General features: G+C 37.2%; 2 protein-coding genes and 2 long non-coding RNA genes across 4 annotated transcripts; 3 read left to right on the forward strand and 1 right to left on the reverse strand.

The window, feature by feature from the left end:
* Positions 1 to 10,280: 10,280 nt before the first annotated feature.
* Positions 10,281 to 11,800, reverse strand: LOC137586968 (mitochondrial carrier homolog 2). Its single transcript, XM_068303182.1, has 2 exons — positions 11,618 to 11,800; positions 10,281 to 11,551 (listed from the first exon to the last, which is right to left on the reverse strand). Exons 1-2 carry the CDS (start codon positions 11,688 to 11,690, stop codon positions 10,422 to 10,424), a joined length of 1,203 nt encoding a protein of 400 aa, XP_068159283.1. The 5' UTR covers positions 11,691 to 11,800; the 3' UTR covers positions 10,281 to 10,421.
* A 1,003-nt stretch (positions 11,801 to 12,803) lies between these two features.
* LOC137586826 (uncharacterized) lies at positions 12,804 to 14,067 on the forward strand. Its single transcript, XR_011033825.1, has 3 exons — positions 12,804 to 13,128; positions 13,196 to 13,569; positions 13,637 to 14,067. It is a non-coding gene; the product is annotated as an uncharacterized lncRNA (long non-coding RNA).
* Positions 14,068 to 16,311: 2,244 nt separating this feature from the next.
* On the forward strand, positions 16,312 to 17,070 carry LOC137587127 (mitochondrial import inner membrane translocase subunit tim16-B). Its single transcript, XM_068303390.1, has one exon. It carries the CDS (start codon positions 16,539 to 16,541, stop codon positions 16,944 to 16,946), a length of 408 nt encoding a protein of 135 aa, XP_068159491.1. The 5' UTR covers positions 16,312 to 16,538; the 3' UTR covers positions 16,947 to 17,070.
* A 483-nt stretch (positions 17,071 to 17,553) lies between these two features.
* Positions 17,554 to 18,953, forward strand: LOC137586871 (uncharacterized). The gene is made up of 3 exons (XR_011033826.1): positions 17,554 to 17,882; positions 17,950 to 18,454; positions 18,522 to 18,953. It is a non-coding gene; the product is annotated as an uncharacterized lncRNA (long non-coding RNA).
* Positions 18,954 to 23,435: the final 4,482 nt, after the last annotated feature.

Consider the following 23,435-nt stretch of genomic DNA (forward strand, 5'->3'; position numbering starts at 1 on the left):
GATAGGGGCGGACAAAACAAAGTAGAAGAAGGTACAAGTTTCCCAGCCAGTAAACAAACAAACAAAGAAACAAAAAATCTCCCATACACACACACACACACACACACACCACATACTATATATAAATACATATATACTTTAGATACATATATACATATATATATATATATATATATGTATTAACCAATGGCGTATACAAAACTCGAAACGAACTAACTAATCTTATAGATAATGCAAGCATAAGATTAATTTATAATAAAAACTACCAAAGAAACAAATTTTTTTTCCCCATAATTTTTTTTTTTTTTTTTTGTGTGAAAAAACTTTTGAATTAAGTCCAAACACTAAAACAAAAAACAAAGAGAAAAATCCAAAAAATTGTTGAGAAAAGCAAAGTATTATATAGTTAATATGATGGTAGGGCTTAGCATAATATACATACATATACTTATATATACACTATGTTTTGGGTTTGTAATATACGACTATGTTGAGATTGTGTTTTCCGTGCAATTATGTTAAACAATGGAAAGCCTGTAGGACATTATCTATTTGTATAGAGAAAAGCGTAAAGAAATATTTTCCTTGATATGGAAACACTTGCTACGACTGTAAGTTACTATTGTGTTGCCATACATATATAAATATAAAGCAAAAACAACAACAAAATACAAAAACTATATATATATATAAATATTAAAAACTTATATACATGTATATGTATGTGTGTAACTATATATATATATAAAAAGAAACAACAATTACTAAGCATAGTGCAACAAATTACAATTGAAAATAGCAAATGAGAAAAAAAAAAACAACAAGAAAAAAAAAAAGAATAAATGAACAAAACCAAAAAATGCAAAAATTAAAAAAAAAAAAAAAAAAAAGAAACCAAAACAAACAACTAAAGATTGAAAAACAAAAAAAAAAAAAAAAAAAAACACACACTCAAGTCTTTGAAAAATTTGATAAATTTGTCCAAAAGGGATGAGGTAAGTAAAGTTTCTAATGAAGTAAGTAAGTCGTCTCGCCGACTTAGTAGACCAAATATATGAGCACACTAGCGCCGCCAACAGCCAACGGCCAACTCCGTCCTTATGGAAAAACGTTTATATGCATAACTCGACTATTTTTTGTCTGATTTTCATCAAATTTGGTATTTTGCTGGATATTAGCATCAAATTTAAGTGTAACAAATTTCATTGGACAAAGTGACAAATTCCAGGAGAAAAGGGGCGTGGCAAAATCTTAACACATACATAATGTGCGAATTTACTAAGCAAATATATATACCAAATATGGTGTCTCCAGCTTAAATAGTTTTTGAGATAAACGCCTTTTTAAAATTGCGGGGGCGGAAAGGGGCGTGGCGAAAATTTGAAATAAACTTGATCACTTTACATACTACACAAGTCTACATACCAAATTTGGTGATTCTAGCTTTTACAGTCTTCGAGATCTAGGTGTAGAAACAGACGAACAGACGAACATGGGTAGATCAACTCGGCTGTTGATGCTGATCAAGAATTTCACCCTATGGGTGTGTATGGTATAAAAAGTAATGAAAAGTCTCCCAATATAAATAAGATTAGATTTGACGGGCCACTTGGTAAAACATTGGTTGGAGCAGTTGTCCTCGCCCTACCACCTGCTGGACATCTAAAAGGCATAACCAACTGACCAGAGTTCCAGATATTTCAGTCTTTTTTAACCTTTAAATATCCAAATGTCCGTGAGAACTTAGAGCATAGAAATTCTGGTAACTAATATTTGGAAGGATCAAAAACCAAATTCAAATTCAAACTGGCTAACAACAACAGTAACAACAACAACAACAACGTGTCATTTAAATAAAGCCAAATTCCCACATTCAATATCCGGCTTGCTACTTTGTGTTTTTTTGTTAGAGCCAAAGAGCCGACAAATGGAATTTGAAATGTGCCAACTAATCAGCAGAATTGTGTTTCTGTTTGGTGAGGATTACCCTGGGGTGGGAAAGAGTGGGGGGGGGGGGGGCGGTGCAATAAGATTATGAATATGTATTACAAGAATTATGAAAGCAAAAGCATTGTGCTTAGAGACATGTGCCAACCTGCAAACAGTTTATTTCCGTTTCATGTTTCAATTTCACGATGTCGGCACAGTGGGTCACAAAAGTGCGAGCCTTACACACGCACATCCACAGAGACACACACACACACACACACACCTAGCTCTGCCACAGTGGGCACTGTTTAAATATGCAATTTCAATTTCCGAAAAAAAAAAAAAGAAAAACAAAAACGGCAACAACTTTCAATCAAAGAGAGAGACAGAGAGAGAGAGTGAGAGAGGGCGAGAGGAAAAGAGTGAAAAGGGAAATGCGTGCAGCACGCAGGACTACTCTTCGTCCTGTCTACTCCACTTTATATATTTTATGCGGATTGTAGATGTAAAAGTTGATGTTGAATCGGAAATTGAAGTAAATAGAGAAGGGGGGAGGGGTGGCAGGTTAATGGTAAGGGGGACCGAAACTTTTAGTGGGAGGCCGCATGTTTAATTGAACGCAATTGAAACTAAACTAGCGTAAAATAGAAATAAAAATACCAAATAAAAATTCGTATACGTCGAATTGCTTTTATTGTTATTATTATTGTCCTCCATCATCCGCCACCAACCACGCCCACCAAAACTCAGCTCTGCCCACCCCATGGGGGGTATCCATTGCAATATGGCAATCCGACAACACGAATTTATTTCGTTACGTTTCGTTTCATTTCGTAGCCCAAAATTAATTACAAATTAATTTACCATAAATTGAAAATTGCGCTCAGCGAGCAAATGAGAAGCAATGTCGGTTAGCCTGGTGGTCAATGCTCACGATGGCTCATCATCATGATGATGATGATGATGATGATGATGAGGATGGTATTGGTATTGGTATTGGTGGGTGGCACAAGCGGTCAGTTGAGTGGTTAGCCTGAAGTTTGCCATTACTGCCATTGAATTGGTCGGCATCTGTTCATTAGCATAGAAAAAAAAATGAACCAAATCTAGCAAAAAAAAGGAAAAAGGATAACAAAATAAGCCACAAAAAGTATTACTACACATCTTTGTATATATTTTTTTTAAGGTATGAGCTCTGTGAGATTTGCTAAGATCCGTGACGAAAGCGTTCGACGAGACTCGGACTATCAAGTCGTACTACGTCTGAAAACTAAGCTCCTATCAAACCCCATCTTAGATGGTCTTCTAAAAACTATCTAAGATAGATTTATCAGGTTATGACTTTGGATAATTTATGTCTTCCACATTGCCTTTTAACCCGATTGAGTTGTTTTGTATGCCTATGGAATAGCCCACCCATAAGTCAGTTAAGAAAAAAACTTGAATGAAATACAATATATACATATTTAAGAGATAATAAAGTGAGTATTAGATAATAACTAATATCCTTTAAAGCTAAACGAACTGAAGGAACGTTCCCTAGAAACCTTAAATCCTTAGCAAATCTTATTTGTGGTTACTTCTAATACAAAATTTGAGTTAGTATGAGTAGGATATATATAAAATTCTTACAAACAAGCCATCCATATCCCGTGTCCTAATGGATGATCGTATGTATGTCTCATATGTTACAGGGTATCTTCAAAGTTGACATTATTTGTTTGCTGTTTGTTCTTATACTAAAATGTCGATCGTAAGCGATTGCTATTAAAAGGGAATAGAAGAAAGGGATCCGAGAGAGAGAGAGAGAGACCGTAGGATGAGGCCTTTAACCGCATTATACGAAATGCGGTCGAAAGGACTAATTATGCTAAATGCCAAAACCGCAACAACCAGTTAGCCATTTCCATTGATGTTGCCGTCGTCGTTGCTGGCATTGTTGTTATTATTATTATAGCTGAATGTTGTTGTTGTTGTTATTGTTATTGTTGTTGTTGGCATTTTTTGATGCGATAAACCAAAAATTGTTCGCGATATTTCAATTAAACTCAGTTGAGGTTGCTGGGTAAAACGGGGTAAAATGTAATACAAAATGATTTAATTTAATGCTCGAGTTTTTTGGCAACAATGTCGCCTGCTGCCGAGCCAAGCCACGCCTCCACCCAGCATAACACACACACACACACTCAAGGAGGTCGGAGTGGGGGGAGGCAGTGGCAGCTGAAAGGGAGGCGTTACCAGCCTGGACATGTAAATAACAGCAAAAGTTTTAATTAAATTTTAAATACAAGTTAATTTTGTGTATTTTCACGCGACGGCAAACCAGAAGGACAACGACCAAAAATCCATTTCTATTTGTATGCCAAAAACTATTTATTTCTCTCTGTGTGTGTGTTTGTGTGTGTGTGTTGGCACTTTTTCTATTATTTATGTAGAAGTGTGTGTGTGTGTGTGTGTGTGTGTGAAAATGAGTTATAAATATTTAGTTGTAATTCACGTTTAGTCTGCATTTTTGTTGCTATTGTTGCCTGCCATGTGTATGTGTGTGTGTGTGTGTGGCCTTAAAACCAAATTAATATTCATGAACAGTCGACGCGGCCACTTCAAATTTTAATTAGAAATAAAAATATTTTAAATAATACATATTGATGAATTGACGACAATAATGACAATGATGATGATGATAATATTAATGGCTTAGAAAGATCCATTTGAATATCAATTGATAAATAATTTACAAGTCATTGTAATGGGCAAACAAAAAAAGGAAAACAAATATCTCTATCTATCCTTGTAAGGGGTAAGAGATAGAAGCCGAATCTTAGACGAATCTAAGATGGTCAAAATGAGGACAGATTTTCTTGGGCTTTTTATAAACTTCTTGAGTAATGTTAATGAATGATTTCAACTATTGTGGAAAAGAAGAGAAAGCCCATTTTAGAATCTTTAATTAACTGCAATAAATTGAGAGGTATTCTTTTATAGCTTTGTTCGCAAGGATGTAAATTGACAAGGATATATTTCAGATAAGTTCGCTTAATTTCTTTTCGCTTTCTCTGTAGCAACCCAGATTAGATTGGATTAAGGATAGTCCTGATCTAAACTGGATAACAAGTTATTCCAGTTTTCTATCTGTATATCTGTCAAATTGTCTGCCTGCCTTCTGTATGTGTGTGTGTCTGTGTATATGTATGTGGAATAATTCCAATCACAATCACGTGATTTGCAAGTAATCATGTTGTACATTTGCAGTGCACACATCGCATATTGATGAATCCCAGCATCTGCTTGGTGCTTGCTGCCAGCTGGCTGATGCCTGATGCCTGATGCATCTTCCATACCATACCTTCTCTTCTTCGTCTACTCCATGCTGATGGTATTGCTGAGCTCGGAGGCATCCATTGGCTGCAGTCAGTAATAAACGTGCGTAATCAAGCCGCTCCCGTAGCCCATGGCCATGACCATCTCTGGGATCTGCCAGCCACACAACAAAAGCCAATGGCAACTACAAAATCCATACATACATATGCATGTCTGTGTGTGTGTGATGTGTGATGTGTATCCTGGCAACGGGCCATAGTCATAGTCATAACTCTAAGAAGAAAAAAAGCAGATAGTCCGGGTGTAATATTTGATTTTGATTGAAGTGCAGTCAGGCAGAGAACGTGAATAGGAGAAAAAGAATGAAAATACCTGGCCTTTACCTTTATCCTGCTGCCTGTTGCTTTGCCTCCTATGACTGCAAATCAAATTTATAATGAGAGCAAAAAAATTCCAAAGCCTAAGCCAAGGAGAATGCATTCTCCCGGGGACATCAAAATTGCATTGAAAATGCGTAATTCTTGTGCATTTTTTAATGACTCATTTGTTTCTCTGAACAAATACTCGACTAGGGCAATGTTGGATGATTTGACAGGAGTGTAAGCCATTAAGCTAGTTTCCAGTCTTCAAGTTGATGCTGGTGGTTTAGCTGATCCAGCTTTGGATGCACTTTTTCGTTTCGATATTATTGCATTTTGTTGTTGGTGGTGCGGCTGCTGTTGCCTTTCACGCCAGGCTATTTTATGGCCTGCATAAATCAGAGACGCCTCTCAACCCTCAGGCCAGCCCAGTTCGACCCGACCTGGTCCGATCCGACCGAACGAAAACAAGCTGTCTCGACGTGTCTGGGGTGTGGCCAAGGGTTCGCTTAAAGCGAATTTATACATGATGACGATATTATTTGGCTACATGGTATACATGTACATATATAGGATACTATAGTTAGGCTCTGGTAATTGCCCTGGCAGCGCATGAAATTTTAAACGCAACAAATGAAAAAATGAAAATTTTTACACTTTTCCAAGTGGCTTTTTGACTTGGCTCTCTGGGTTCTGCTTTTTGCGTTCAGCATTCTGCGTACTCAGTGCTGAGTTTTCTGTGTGCTGCAATTTGTTTTGGCCCGTTTTTATTTGCCATCCAGCCAGCCCTCCAGTAGTCAGAGTGGGACACTTGAAGAGGGCGACGGCACGGAGAAATGCGGAGAGTGGCAAAGCTGTGGCGGGGGAAAGGGGGGCGGGGGGCGGAGTGAGTGCAGTGCCAAGCAATGGCAATGGCAAAAAACATTTAGGCAGCTTGGCCCTTTGAAGGCTCGTGGTCATAAATTCCGTTCTCACCACATTTTCTTTTTGGCCGCCCCTTCAAACCCCCTCTCACTCTCTCACTCTCTCTCGCCGTTTCTCTTCGTCTCCTCGGACTGCCATTCATGGATTTCTGTTCTTTTTTTTTTGTTATTTTTTATTTTATTTGGTCCTTTGGTTGGGTGGCACAAACATTTTCCTCTGCTAAGGTGCAAAAAAACACACCAAAAATTGTGCCAACAACAATAACATGAAGAAGAAGAAAAAGTTGAAAATGAAATTTAAATATTTGCTGGCCACCAAATCTTGGATACTCTATCTATCATTTTTTCATATATATGACATTTATATAAGTTTAAATATGTCGTTTAGAAAATCAGTTAAAAAATACAATTTTGATTTATTGGAATAGGGAGATTTTCAATTCCAAAACAAACTGTAAAGTAAATAGTCATAGCCCATTTAAACTTTTTCCTAAATTCTCCCTTTCACTGACTTTTTGTAAAACGAAAATCCACATAAAGCATATTTCTGGCCATGCTTGTTGACTTGACTTTGACTTCGGGTCTTAGCTGGGTCTTCTTTAAGCCCAAAAAAAAAGAGAAAGGAAGACAAAAAAAAAAACAAAAACGAAAGGAGAACGAAATAAGAAATCTAAAATGATAATAAAATATTCATATTAATCTGCTTGGCTCATAAAATATTCAGCTGCGTAATTGTTGGCATTACATTTACGACAAAGAGGAGAGGCACAGGCACTGGCACTGGGGAGAGATGACATAAGTCAGGTGGTTGGTAGGCTCAGGAATGGCTAAAGGAATTGTCAGTATCATCTTCATCGTCCTCCTTTTTCTCTACTTGGTGCTGTAGGGAAATGGCAAACTCCGAATTTGTTGGTGGCAGGAAGGAAGAAAGGGAGACAGTAGGTAATTTACACCTGGCTGCGTCTGCCTGAGCTGGTGTCCAAGCAACTGTCTTTAAGCCACTTTAATTCAGTCTCTCTCTCGCTCTCGCTCTCTCTCTCTCTCTCTCTCTCTCTCTCTCTCTGCCAGTCTCTATTACTCTTATTGTGGGAGGTAAAACCAATGTTCCAATGTAAATCCCATAATTGTTCATAATTTTGGTTGATTTCATTTAATTTCATAGGCGTGTGTGTTTTGGGTCATCACACTTAAACCGCAAAACTCATATGCATAATCAATGGATGCCTCATTAACCTGTCCCAGATCATAATATTCTTGTTATTGGTTGTGTTGTTGTTGTTGTTGTTGTTGTTGTAGTTGTTGCCTGTTAATTACACAACCCATAAAATATATATCCCATATGCATATATGTATACAAATTTATCGATACATACAAACAAACATTGTTCCCATCGCAAATGACGCCTATTAACACCTTCATACAGCATCTGAGTATGTGTGTGTGTATGTGTGTGTCTGTCTGTGAGTGTCAGTGTCCATGTAAGTGTGTGTGGGCTCTTGTGTGCGTGAGAGTGTAATTTTTTGGATGGGTTGTAAAACCTGTTAATTGGTTTAACGTTATAAAATTGAAACCGCCGCCATGTTGTCGGAAGTCGGAAGCCCATGCGGCGTATACGCAAAATATGTTCATTCTTGTTGTTTTTGTTTTTGTTGTTGCTACCTTTTCCACAAAAAGAAAACAACAAAAAAAAATGGTGAAATAATAAAAACAAAAAAAGAAACAAAACGAAAAAAGGGAAATTCTGTTCTGATTTTGGCTTTTCATCTTGATTTCACCTAAATGCTGTCCAAAATAATAGCATACTTTTTTGGGCTCCCATACTGAATCGTTTTACCAGCACCTGCAACATAATATAGCATACTTATTGGGGACAAATCACTAATTGTCTTCTCTTCTCATTTCTTATAGACCAACATTAGTTGATTGTATGAAGATATTTTCTGATTCATTTTAATGATTAAATATAATTTTTCGCTATGATTTCTTTAGCATTTTTTTTTTTAACATTGTCACCCATTGCATGGCCATTGGAATGCCCCACATGCTCATTAATATTAATGAAGAAGAATATGTCAGGAATCATTATCATCTACCCCTTACATTAAGTGGTTTGCAGTTGTTAATTATGACAGAAACAAAATATTTACAACAATAATTGTATATATGTATACAGATTGCATAATTATGCATATCTCATTTACTCTAACTAAATTTTGATATTGCTGATTTTCAATAATCATTTATAATTAACAATAATTTGTAAATTTAATATAATTAGTTAAAACCCCTCTAGCCGAGCAGACCAGACCAAATATCTAGAGCCGGCGATTCAGTGTCATTTAATAATGCCTTACACACCTTACCACCTTAAATAAATAAATAATTAATATTGTTCACACAGAATATCCGGCTAAGTAGGGGCAATAAACAACAACAAAGAACTGGTTGCTTGCTGTGTGTGTGTGTGTGTGTGTGTAAGGTATATGAAATGCAACTTGTATGGACTTTATTTTAATGAACTTGCAAAGAAACTCTATTCAAACAATCTGTCAATCAAACGCATTAGCCACCACATGAATCATGCCACATGCCACATACCGCATGCAACAACATTCACAGCGCTTCCTCCATCCATCTGGCCATGTGCTCATCCTTGTGTAGTTAAAGACAAAATTGTGTTGCATCGTTAGACTAATTGCATTTTCCTAGACGACAGTAACAACAGATTCATACACACACATGCATGTATATATATGTATATGTTTGTATGCATGTGTGTATGTAGTGCAGGCATGCGTGAATGTCACAAGAATGTATTTCTTGTTGGTTGACAATGTCTGCTCACTCTACCAGAGAGGCTGATTGCGTTTTTTTTTTTTTTTTGGGAGGGGGGGGATGGGTTATTAAGACGATATGCCTTTACTTCTCACTCTGGATTTTTGTGGCAACACACATACACAAACACACACACACTCACTTTGCAAAGTCATTCTCAAAGTTGTCTGTCTCTGTCTAACTCCACACACCTACACACAATACATATAATAACTACACTAGTTCTGTAACGTTTATTTCAGTTTGTTGTTGTTGTTGGTGGACGGCAAGACGGCAGAAGGTTTTGACTTTTGATTTCTCTGGCCTAAATGAACCTGACCAGAAGAGGGTCAACACAATGCCAAATGGAACTCAAAAGAGATTAGTATGTTGACATTTACTGAGCATATGCGACAACATGAATATCCTGGAAAAAATCGAATCTCTTTTGATGTGAAATTAAGCAGCAATGGGCAACAAGTTTATCAGGCCAAGCATAAAGAGTGTAGACATCATTTTGATACCCTACACACACATACACACACACACACAAACACCAATGTCTAGCATTTAAATGAAGCAAAACTGAATTGCGTCTCGAGTCACGCCCAACTTTCTGCCTGCCTCTTTCGTCTGGGGTGTGTCCTTCGTCCTTTGGACAGCTGTTGGCACATTTAGATTTTTGATATTTTCATTACGTACAGCTGCCAGTTACGTTGTGTGCCCACAAGAAGCAGAAGAAATGAAATCTTGTGCATGTTAGTTTTCCTTTTCCTCCATGCAGATTTTTAGTTTAATCTATCTGCCGACTGAAAATAGAAGGAATTACACTAGATTATGGAGAGCACACAAATATATCATTGTATTCTTTTTACCTTAACCACCCCCTCCCCCCCCACCAAGTTAAATTAAAATCACTACACAAACTATGTATCCATGTATTCATGGCTAAAGATACGATATACGTATCTGAGCATCAAGTATAATTTATTTGAAGGTCTATCGGCAAACACAACATCTTATAATACCGTGACCATTTCAGTGTACCAGAAACAAAAAAAAAAAAAAAAAAGCTTAAGGGACCCGTACATACGTCGCTCCATCTAATAAACCAGTCGAAATTTGGAAACGAGGAACCGTGCGCCAAAATAAATGAATTCCTCTAGTGTGTTCCCCGCGAGTGTACAAATCGGACAGACAATCAATCCAATCGATATAGGTCGGCATTAGTGGAGGACCACCAACTGCCAAGGGAGTTCCAGTGCATGCCATGCACGAGCTAGCCACCTCCAAGGGATATGTTGCCAAAGTGGTCACCATCTGGACAACTGCCGACATATAATAGTCTCCATCGCGTCCAGAGCGAAAAAAAATGTGCGTAGCTGTGCTTGTCACCACCAGAACAGTCATCTCGGCAACCAGCTTGGGCACAAATCCGGCGTAGAATCCCATGATGCCATTCTGCTCAAAGATATGTTTGACGCTGCTTTGCAAAGTCTCAAAGATTTTCTCTCGACCCACGAACTGAGCTGCCTGACGCACCATGACCAGATGGAATGGATACGACAACACCGATGCGGTGGCCAAGCGAATGCTGTCTCTAAAGAGATCCCAGACATACTCACGAAATGGATGATTTAATTCTTTTGGGCCGCTATTGTAGGGTCGTATGCGCAGCAATTTAACCAAGACATCGGAAAACAAGAAGCCAACTGTGGTTCCCAGTATACGTGGCACCACGCCGCGATATAGTCCAGCAAAACCATCACAACGCTTGATATACTCCACATACTTGTGGACGCCAGGCAGCAAGACAAACGGCTTGAGTTTCCATATTTGGTAGACCTGGCTAGGCATCGGTTCGTGTCCCAATTGAATCAAAATACGAGCATACTCATATGGATACAGCAGAGTACTGAAGGTAAGACGAGTACAAAAGCGTATATACTCATTCGGTTCATGCTCCACAGTCGACACCTGACCAGTTGAAATGTCATCCGCATCTTGTGACATCGGTTCCGAGTCCTGTTCCATTTCCAGCTCATCCAAATCAAAGTAGTCGACAATGTCCATCCCGTTGTATAGGTCGTACATCCCTTCTTCGTCTTCATCGCCATCCACTTCACCGAAACCACCGTCCATACGCATTAGGAATACTTCCATTTGGCGCCTGATTTCTGCATCATTATCGGCATCACCGCCTCCTAAACTTACCAGTACCGGGATCAGGTCATTAGCATAACCATCATGATACATAAACCGCTACTTACCATTCGCAATACTCATGCCAGTGCCAGCTCCTGCCGCTAGGCGATCCTGACGACGACGTCGATTGCTTTCCATTTCAAAATTATATTTGGGATTTCTATTTACTGTTTTGAATCTTTAAATTTTTTATTCCTCACACGAGAACTACCGATAGAAAATGTGTGGAAAATATGTGTACAAAGCGAAAGCTAGGAAAATTGTGAAAGTCTGAGGGGGAAGTATTTGGTACATCAACTTTTCCAGGCATTCAAGGCCTATTGAGATTCAGAAAATTTCAAAAAAACTTAAATCAAGAAACCGAAAGATATGTCAAAGCTATTGTGATGTAGCTTTTGCTTTAAAAATTGAACTGTAAAAATGGTTTGATTTTGTATTCTTGTGAGCTCAACATCCGCTTAATCTGCACATTTGCCAATTACAGAACACCAATCATCCTTTACACACTTACCGCCCCGACCCGGCCCCACCGCCTCAAACACTTCTTTGGCCGCCTTGTTGTTCACTTATTTCACAACATGAAATTTCAATTAGGCTATTGCGATTCGCTTGCTGTTTTTCTGGTCAATTTAATGCAACCATATTGGCAGATGTATACGAAACGTATACACCACTCACACACACTGGCAGGCACATTTGACACCAATTTACTCAGACTCTGATGCCATGCCCCCACGGCCATCTACCTTCCCGTTTATTCATACACAAAAGTCTCTCGCTCATGCCGTTGCCAAGAGTCGACGGAAAAGAAAAATGAACTGGCAAACTTCTTCTGAAAGACAAAATGTTGCTTAATACATATGATCGAACGAATAAAGTCCAATATTAAATGACCTTTATTGCCCACTTCCATCAATCCTTCTATATTTCCCTCACAACTGGACAGATAGACGAATATAAGCATTCCCTACACATGCATGCATTCGGTGGCTCAGTGGGAGCCTACCAAATCTACACTCTATTATATATCTTTCAGTGTATAACGATACTTCCCGCCACGATTACTTTAAAAACTCACGACTTTAATTGAGTGAGCAAACCTTCCGAGAATCCCCTTACTATTTCCAGATTCAAGTCTTTCAAATAATAGTAGGCTTAGCAAATCCAAATTCACATTCAATAAATCTAGTAGGCATGGAAATTACAAATGTCAAACGTTTTTTTCATATCCCTGGCTAGAGCCAATGCTTAGTTCATTGTATTTCATTCAGTCGTGGAGAAAACATCTAAATTTTCAAGTGTTCTTACAGTTTACAAAAAATAAAAACAAAAACATGAAAAAAACAAATAAACAAAATTACACATTTGGCCAATTAGAAAAAGAAAAGTACACAAATTTATAAACAAATTCGACACTGGTTGCTCGAACAAATGTTTCAGACACATTTTTAACACAATTCCTGTGTGCTGCAGTCCCCTACAACAGCTGTTACCTCGATGATCCCCGAGATTTAGGATTCTCATACGATTCTCCTACACACGTACACAAAATACTCTGATAACTTGTTATAAATGGGTAAGTTCAACTCGAAGGATCTCTGCGGACATGTTCTGTTTGGAATGTTTGTCTTATTGTCTTGCAGATTTGTTATTACTCCAGTTAATTTGTTATCAATACTTGTTAATACTCCTCATGCGGAGTGCTTTGAGACGATTTTAACACAGATATCATTGCAAGATATGTTTACACATCGAAGAAGGATAGTGGATCCTCATAGGATTCTCCTACAAAACAAAATTACACATTTGGCCAATTAGAAAAAGAAAAGTACACAAATTTATAAACAAATTCGACACTGGTTGCTCGAACAAATGTTTCAGACACATTTTTAACACAATTCCTGTGTGCTGCAGTCCCCTACAACAGCTGTTACCTCGATGATCCCCGAGATTTAGGATTCTCATACGATTCTCCTACACACGTACACAAAATACTCTGATAACTTGTTATAAATGGGTAAGTTGAACTCGAAGGATCTCTGCGGACATATTCTGTTTGGAATGTTTGTCCTTTTGTCTTGCAGATTTGTTATTGCTCCAGTTAATTTGTTATCAATTCTTGTTAATACTCCTCATGCGGAGTGCTTTAAGACGATTTTGACACGGATATCATTGCAAGATATGCTTACACATCGAAGAAGGATAATGGAGAGAAAAAGACGACTCCCGAACACATTCCTACTCCTGCTGCTTATTGAAGAACCCACTAAACCCCATTTGATACATTGGCAATCGGTCTGGCATAGAAGGCTAAGCCATTTACACATTACAATTACTACTTACTAATACAAAGTACAGGAGATGTTACAACTTGGCAGAGCATTATATACCGAGGCACAAAAGGAGACGAAATCGGTTCAAATAGGTTCATATGGGCGCTTGGATTGTATTTGAACCGATTTCTTCAATACTCCAACAATTTGTTTGTTTGTCAATATAAAATGTGCAACTCGTATCGTCTGTTGGTTTTTTATTTGTGTGTGTGTGTGTTGGTGCTCTCAGTAAAATAATAGTTATGATCACCTTTAAGTTAAGGCTCAATAGTATCAGCTTAGCTGCAACACCTTGCGTATACGTGTTATTACCCTATACAGTATTTCCAAATGAAAGGACACAATTACAATTTTTGCATTTCTGCAGGCAAAATACATCGTGTGTGCGTGTGTGTGTGTGTATAGTAGAGTTGATTAACTTAGTTGTTGGGAGCAGCTAGCTGGCCAACTGGTAAAACGTTTTTCCAGGCACGATTATTGCACATCACTAATTAGTGAATGTGCGCGTGGTATTGCGCTTAAATTTCAGATTCTATCCAGGGCCAGGATGTGAATTGACGTTGACATTCCACTAACAGTGAAATTGTTTTCCAAATCCTAAGCTTGCATGTTAGCCACAAGCAACAACAACAACAACAAGAACAACAAGAAAAACATTAGCGTGTGGAGCCCAACGTGAATGGTTGGTGTTTTTTTTTTTCGCTCTAGTGGAAAGGGGGCGGTGGGCGGGGTTAGCACAATGAATGGCAATGAATGCGACACTAGGCCTGACCATTTTCAGCGCCATGGCCGCCATACATCAACCAAGCGTCGTCGACATACATTCACGTTCAGCTCTGTTCAGATCCCACGTCCAAGTGTGGTAAATAGTGAACTATTCCCAGCCCCCTGCCCACCAACAGTCTATCTGTATCCCATACTCCAGCATTCTCGATTTTAGTGGCCAATGCTACACTTGCCTAAAATCAGAGTTCAATTAGAAAAATCATAAAAACAAGACGAAACTAAAGTGTCGGCTTAATCAGGCTCTCCTTCGAGGCTGAAGTCATAATTACCCAGTGACCAGTTTGAGTAAGATATGCATGGGCTTTCTTTTTATTCTTTCAGTGTGCGTGTGTGCAGAAGACTACGGACTCTGGACTCCGGCAGTCCCGGAGGATTAAAAATGCCGGATGCAGTGCGGAAATCAAAATGCTATAGCGGCCAGGTCAGCCGGACTGAGACAGACATAGAGACAGACAGTCAGACAGAGAGGATGGACGAATGGACGAATGGACGGATAGACGTAAACGAAACGAATCGGAATCGGACGGTAACATCAGTTTAAATGGCAACTAATCGCAAAAATGTAGAGTCAGTGTGATGGGTGGGTTAAAAGTGGCACTGTAGGTTTAAGTTTCGGATGTGGAGGAGTTTGCTGAGTGTGGGTGTGACTGTTGGCCGTTAGATGGTCTAGGCCCCAGCCACGTTTAGATAGCCCATGTAGAGGTGTTTGCATAATGAATGGACCAAGCTGGAGGCAACAACATCAACTGCGGCTTCATTGAATTGAAAACTGGGTGGTGCTTATGTCCGTCCACCCCCCTCAATCCTTCACTCACTCATCCTTTCTTTGGATGGGTTCTGGGATGTCCGGTTGACAACCACCGTTCACGCATACGACAATAAAATCAAACGACAAACGCAAATGCGATCAATTACAGTTTGTGAATTTTAACTGCAAAAAACACCGAAGACCGAAAAAAAGGAAAACTCCAAATTTTTAAATTCTTGTGCCTTGAGAGAGAAAACTGTAACCAGAAAAGAGATAATTTACCAAATTCTCTCCCTCTGGCATTGGGCATAGCCTTGGCAACAGGTCATCATTGTAATTATGTTAATGTCATATCACATTTAGTTGCCACAGATGCCATGGTGTACTCGTGTGTGTGTGTGTGTGTGTGTGTGTGTGCGTGCCCCAGGAATGTCAGCTGCAAAATGCAACCAAATAACAAGCTCCAGCTGGGTCAGCTTGTATCACCAGCCCCCATCCAATCGACTCGACTCCGCACCGGAAGTCTGACAATTTGCGCATAATTTGTTTATGAGCTTCACACATTACGGATGCGGATGCTGAAAATCACAGCCAGAGGATGTGAAGTTTCATCCCTTGAATACCCTGCCACCGTTCCCTCAGCAAGCTCCTTGCTTGGGCCGAATGATTCTCGCTTTGGGTCTGCATTCAAATTTGAAATATTCTAAACACTTGAATATATATGTAAATGTATGTATGTATGTAGATAATTTCAACAATTTTCTAAGAGGGCCAAATGCATAATATTAACTTTGAATCTACTAAACCAATTCAAGCCCTCTACCTCAACCAAATGATGGAAGCTCAAACAAACTCAAAGCCCTTTCCAGTTTGACTCAAATCTTAAATTATCAAATTTTATCAGTCAGTCACACACACACACACACACACACACAAACAAATGAACATTTCGTTTTGTTCCTCTCGTTTTTCACACATATTTCCACATCTACGGAATAAATTTTTAACAAGTTTTTTGGTATACACAATACAAAAAACCAAAATAAACAAATAACACCAAAATTCGCATATTTAGTTTGTGGCAAAAAAGAGAAAAAGGGAAAAGTTTTCTTTTTTATTATGGCCAAACATTTAGCACGCATTCTGTTATATGCCACCCAATCGGTGGGTAGAGCCTTCGTGAAGGCTGTGCGCCAGGAGATTGAAGCCTCCGAAGAGGCAGCCCGGTATCTTCGAGCCGTCAACGGCCCATACATAAATCCGAACGATCTGCCCATCAAAGGCATGACCCTATGTGAAGCCCAACAGATACTGAATGTCTCAAATATGGAGGATCGCGATCAAATTGAAAATAATTATAAGCATTTGTTTAATGTGAACTGTAAATTAACCGGTGGCTCGTTCTATCTGCAATCCAAAGTATTTCGGGCCAAGGAGCGCTTGGATCAAGAGTTCAAACAGAAACTAAGCAAGCAAACTGACCCCCACAAAGATGATCCACTGAAAAAGAAGCAGGATAAGCAATAAAAGGATGACTGTTCGATGGATATTGTGATGAGTTTTTCTCCGCGCGTTTTCTTTTCTGTCTTTAGATAAATTATAAAACGAATCTGTTTGCGTATTGGTATTAAATAAAGATCTAGGTCACAAATGTTTTTATTCGCAACATAATCCGACTTTAAGTAGATTTCTAGGCATCCTCCATCATGGCAACTGGCATCTGTCCAGGGAGACTCTTAAGCTTGTTCCTGGGCTCCTTTTAGAACTCTTCTTTTCAGTGATTTACTTTAATTGGCCAAACTTGTCACTTCTATTTCCATTTCCATTCGTTTGCTAGAATTGATTTTGGTATTTTCATTGATTAATTGAAATTGACAATCGAATTGCGTCGATAGAATAATTGGGAAAATGTTAAAGCAGCTAACCACAGTAGATGGGGCTGTGTGGAAACAAGATACATAATAAGAATGCATGTTTTTAAAGCTAAACATCAAATTCCAAATATTTCCATTCCATTCCAATATTCCAATAATAGTAGGCTTAGCAAATCCAAATATAAATTTACCAAATCTAGTAGGCATGGAAATTACAAATGTCAAACGTTTTTTTCATATCCCTGGCTAGAGCCAATGCTTAGTTCATTGTATTTCATTCAGTCGTGGAGAAAACATCTAAATTTTCAAGTGTTCTTACAGTTTACAAAAAATAAAAACAAAAACATGAAAAAAACAAATAAACAAAATTACACATTTGGCCAATTAGAAAAAGAAAAGTACACAAATTTATAAACAAATTCGACACTGGTTGCTCGAACAAATGTTTCAGACACATTTTTAACACAATTCCTGTCGTGCTGCAGTCCCCTACAACAGCTGTTACCTCGATGATCCCCGAGATTTAGAGATTCTCATACGATTCTCCTACACACGTACACAAAATACTCTGATAACTTGTTATAAATGGGTAAGTTGAACTCGAAGGATCTCTGCGGACATGTTCTGTTTGGAATGTTTGTCTTATTGTCTTGCAGATTTGTTATTACTCCAGTTAATTTGTTATCAATTCTTGTTAATACTCCTCATGCGGAGTGCTTTGAGACGATTTTAACACAGATATCATTGCAAGATATGTTTACACATCGAAGAAGGATAATGGATCCTCATAGGATTCTCCTACACACGTATATCATTGCAAGATATGCTTACACATCGAAGAAGGATAGTGGATCCTCATAGGATTCTCCTACACACGTATATCATTGCAAGATATGCTTACACATCGAAGAAGGATGGTGGATCCTCATAGGATTCTCCTACACACGTACACAAAATACTCTGATAACTAGAAAAGTACACAAATTTATAAACAAATTCGACACTGGTTGCTCGAACAAATGTTTCAGACACATTTTTAACACAATTCCTGTGTGCTGCAGTCCCCTACAACAGCTGTTACCTCGATGATCCCCGAGATTTAGGATTCTCATACGATTCTCCTACACACGTACACAAAATACTCTGATAACTTATAAATGGGTAAGTTGAACTCGAAGGATCTCTGCGGACATGTTCTGTTTGGAATGTTTGTCTTATTGTCTTGCAGATTTGTTATTACTCCAGTTAATTTGTTATCAATTCTTGTTAATACTCCTCATGCGGAGTGCTTTAAGACGATTTTGACACGGATATCATTGCAAGATATGCTTACACATCAAAGAAGGGTAATGGAGAGAAAAAGACGACTCCCGAACACATTCCTACTCCTGCTGCTTATTGAAGAACCCACTAAACCCCATTTGATACATTGGCAATCGGTCTGGCATAGAAGGCTAAGCCATTTACACATTACAATTACTACTTACTAATACAAAGTACAGGAGATGTTACAACTTGGCAGAGCATTATATACCGAGGCACAAAAGGAGACGAAATCGGTTCAAATAGGTTCATATGGGCGCTTGGATTGTATTTGAACCGATTTCTTCAATACTCCAACAATTTGTTTGTTTGTCAATATAAAATGTGCAACAATTTACATTCAAAATGTGTTTTTCTGTAGGCATATTTTTGCCATTGATCTTTATAATGAGACGCTTGCCCTCAATTATACAATCTCATATATATATATATAAATACATACATATATAAAAAACACACTGATTCTTATTGTGTTATGGCAATTTTCAATTTGTGTGTGTGTGTGTGTGTGTGTATGTGTTTCATTTAAAATGCAATTTTCGATTGCAACAAGAATCGAAGCTGAATAAAATTTGTTAAGTGATTTATTTATGGACAATTGTTGTTGCTATTGTGTGTTGTTTTTGGTTTTGTTTTTGCTGGCCAACGAACTCTTAATAAAAACAATTAAACCAAATTGGCCACAATTATATGTCAAAACAAAAATAAAACAGAAATAAAAATTGAATTTATTAAGCCAAGCCAATGAACAGACCACTCAGTCGGAATCAGAATTGTACCGTTAAGCATTAGCCTTACCTTTTCCTTATTTTAATTAGCATAAAAAAATCAATTCTAATGCTAGCCGTTAAATTGAAAATAAAAAGTAATAAAAAACTAACTAAAACTTTAGAAAAATCAACAAAATATTAATTTTTATTCTTTCATGTTCATTTTTTTAATTTTTATTTTTTCACTTTAATTTTCAAATTTTTTGAATTTGTAATTTTTCCTTATCTTTTTCCATTTTTTAAAAAGCAAATTTTAATTATTGATTTGAAAATGTTTATTTAATAATGCAATCCCGCGACATGCTGTTGCGCAGATTTTTATAACAGTAAAAATTATAATTTACTCACCTGATGACCTTCAAGAGTTTGACCTCACTGAGCAACGCAACTCCAACTACTAATGCGTCCCCTTTCAGTTGCAGCTTCTTTTATAGGCCCACCGACGGCAAAGAGGGAGAGAAATGCTCTCCCACAGAACTGCTGTGTCCCTCGCACACTTACATGCTGATCGGGAGAACAACACACGCTCACTTACATGTGGAGTCGCCCTCTCGCTGACGTTAGCTTAGTGTGCATGCATATGAGTATAGTGTATGTGTGAGTTGAGCTTCTTTCATACTCCCAACGAAAGCCAGGCTTTGAGAGAATTGATCACTTGCTCTCGCGCTCTGTCACCACCCACACAACACACACATACACAGACACTGACGCCCGCTCAAATGCACGCACACTTAGCTAACGCCAGCGAGAGGCCGAGTGAGTGAGCGAGAGTTGTTCTCCCGATCAGCAACTAAGTGTGGGAGTGACAGTGCAGTTCAGTGGGAGAGCACTTCTCTCGCGTTTTGCCATCGCTGGGCCTATATAAGAGGCTGCAACTGAGGGGGGACGCATCAGTAGTTGGAGTTGCATTGCTCAGTGAGGTCGAACTGTTGGAGGTCATCAGGTGAGTAAATTATAATTTTCAAATGATTGCATTAATTTTTTAAATATTATTCTAATTTTAATTAACAATATCCAATATGTAATTAAATGTTTTTATTTGCTCATTGAAGTCATTCCTAATGCATTACTTTTATAAAAAATTAATTTTTTTAAATTAACAAAAATTCTAAAAATTAGGAAAAAATAAAAACAAATTAAGAAAAATTTAAAAAATTAACGAAAATATAACAAAAAATTAACAATAATTAGGAAAAAATATAAAAAACTTATAGAAATTAAAAAAAAAATAAAAAAATTAGAAAAAATTAAAAAAATTAACAAAAAATTAACAAAAATTGGGGAAAAATTCAAAAAATTAAGAATAATTTAAAAAAAATTAAGAAAAAATTAATTAAAATTAGGAAAAATTAAGAATAATTTAAAAAATTAAGAAAAAATAGCAAAAAATAAGAAAAATTAAGACAAAAATTAAAAAAATTAATGAAAAATTAACAATAATTAGGAAAAAAATTTTTTAAAAATTGGAAAAATTAAGAATAATTAAAAAAAATAATGAAAATTAACAATAATTAAAAAAATTAAGAAAAAATGGAAATGAATAAAAAAATTTATTAATATTTTGTTAATTATTCCTAATATTTTCTTAATTTTTCCTAATTTTTAAAAAAATTGTTCAGTTTGTTAAATTTCTTAATTTTTTGTTAATCCATCGTAAGTTTTCTTTAAATTTTCCTATTTAAAAATTGTATAATTAAATTGCTAATGAAATATTCAATGCCAAACGAATATTTTTCATTACTTTTCATTTTCAATGCAACAGATAATGAGAAATTTTCATTAGCATTGTGTTTTCAAAGTTTTTTTCAATGCAATAATGAAAAAGTAATGCTAATGCCTAACGGCTCAACTGTGGCCGGAATTAACTGAATTAACTTTAATCTAAAGAGTGTTAAGATGTGAGAAAAAATCTAACCAAATAACTTTAAATTTTCTAGGTAAAATTAAGATATTAAAATTGATAATTACTCACAGGCTCACAGAAAAGTAGTTCGTTTAACTTCTTATACTTATACTTGAGTATTTCTGCCTACTTAACTGTTTCTTTTTATGGGATATTATATTTATAATTGGTATTTTAATGTATTCACGCATCAATTCAAGAAAAATACTTACTGGAAAAAGCTTCTTTAGACTTTAAAAAGACAAAAACCGTTTATTACAACTGATTGAAATCGAATATTTAGATATTTTAGAGTTGTTAGTGAATTATAATGATCAGGAATGAAAAATCGTTGAGTACTTAAGTGAAAGTGCATTTGCTTGTCATTATCACAGTAAAGAAGTGGAACTTCTGACTTAAAAGAGGAAAAAACTGGAAAATGAGCAAATGCAGTGAACTCACACTAATATACACCCCCCACACACACACACACACACACACTTTTACTCATGGCCGCAGTCGTTGCACTAGCAACAAATGATGATGATAAGGCGATGCGCTGCGATTTGCGTTCGCCGTCAGTTCTTTTCGTTTTTCTTCCCTAGATATATATATATATATGGTTTTTTTTTCTCTATTTTTGGTATGGAAAAACTATTCAAGTCTAATGGCACGAAAGAGAATAATGACGCACAATACACTTCGACAGTTTAAACGGATTCACATGATTACGTGAATGGCGTGGCATGGAGTGGGTTACACACACACATTGCCAGAATGGAGTACCCTGGATAATAGGGAGGTAGGGGACAAATAGGTCTCAAGTACTCAACGAAGTGGAGATGACAACGACAACGGCAACGGCAGTAAGTAATGATGTCTGTCTGTCGATGTTTGCAGAAACTTGTTAACCATTTGAAGGCGACAAATGTCGTTCGCATTATAGGGAAAATGTTAGCAGTACACTGACCAAAATATCTCAAGAAAACCTAAAGAACATTCAAGTTTAGAAATATATATTTACCATAATTAAACTTAAACTATTATGAGACTGACAATTAAAACCAAATTAAGTCCTTTTCTACGCATTAAAACCACTGTATTCACGATCGTATACTGATTTAATAGCTTTTCCTCAGATCTACAAAGAGCTATAACGAAGCATTTAGATTGGTTATCAAGTCTTTGTGGCTATTTGGTAAGTTGCTATCTAATTGTGGCCGATCTATGCTTAAAGTGTATGGCATTTATTGAGCGAATTCAAACCACTGTGCACGGCTGCACTTTCTATCACTTGACAAAGACACTTTAGCCTTAACGTTGCCCCTTCTTGACATGCAAAATGGCGCATGAGGTTAGGTGGCGAGGCTACTACGTTTGCTTAATTTAGCAAATCGCTAAAGGATAGCAATGATGATTATCTTTAATTGCGAAATTCCGGCAAGTCTTGAAGGTATTAGTCGAAAACGAAAAAGATATGCATACAATTCTTCAAAAGCGATTGTATAAAATATTGCGTATACGTATCTGACTCTCTCTCAGTCATAGTTATTTTTTTTTTTACATGATTTTCTAATTCAATTATTATTCAAATCATATAAATTCATCTTTACTGCACCCCCACAGAAATATGCGTAAAGGAACACAAGAGAGACAAGAGAAAACAAGGGACAAGGGAAAAAGTGTCATGCAGCGTATAATAATCATATTACCCATACGCGCCGTGGTACTATAACTGAAAATCCGCCGCCTGCGGTGTAAGCAAATCCAATTTCGAATGGCACATACATACATACACAAGAAGACCAGGACGAGGATAAAAGAAACGAAGAAATGAAGGGTAGTGAAAAGAAGAACCAACCGAGTGGCTGACTGACTGACTGCCAGACAGACTGCTAGACAAAGGGACTGCTTGCTATGTGTCACGCTCTCGCCTACAATGAAATTTGTTTGCTTTCATTTCTTTATGAGAACTCCACCGCTTGCTTCTGTTTCAGGCGTATTCTTTCGTTCATTTGTTATTTTTCTCCTTTATTTTTTATTTTTATACCATACACCCATAGGGTGAAATGGTATATTAAAGTCGCCAAAATGTATGTAACAGGCAGAAGGAAGCTTCTCCGACCCTATAAAGTATATATATTCTTGATCAGGATGAATAGCCGAG

The sequence above is a fragment of the Drosophila tropicalis genome, unplaced genomic scaffold (genome assembly GCF_018151085.1).
Source record: "Drosophila tropicalis isolate 14030-0801.00 unplaced genomic scaffold, ASM1815108v1 contig_158, whole genome shotgun sequence".
NCBI classification, from domain to species: domain Eukaryota; kingdom Metazoa; phylum Arthropoda; class Insecta; order Diptera; family Drosophilidae; genus Drosophila; species Drosophila tropicalis.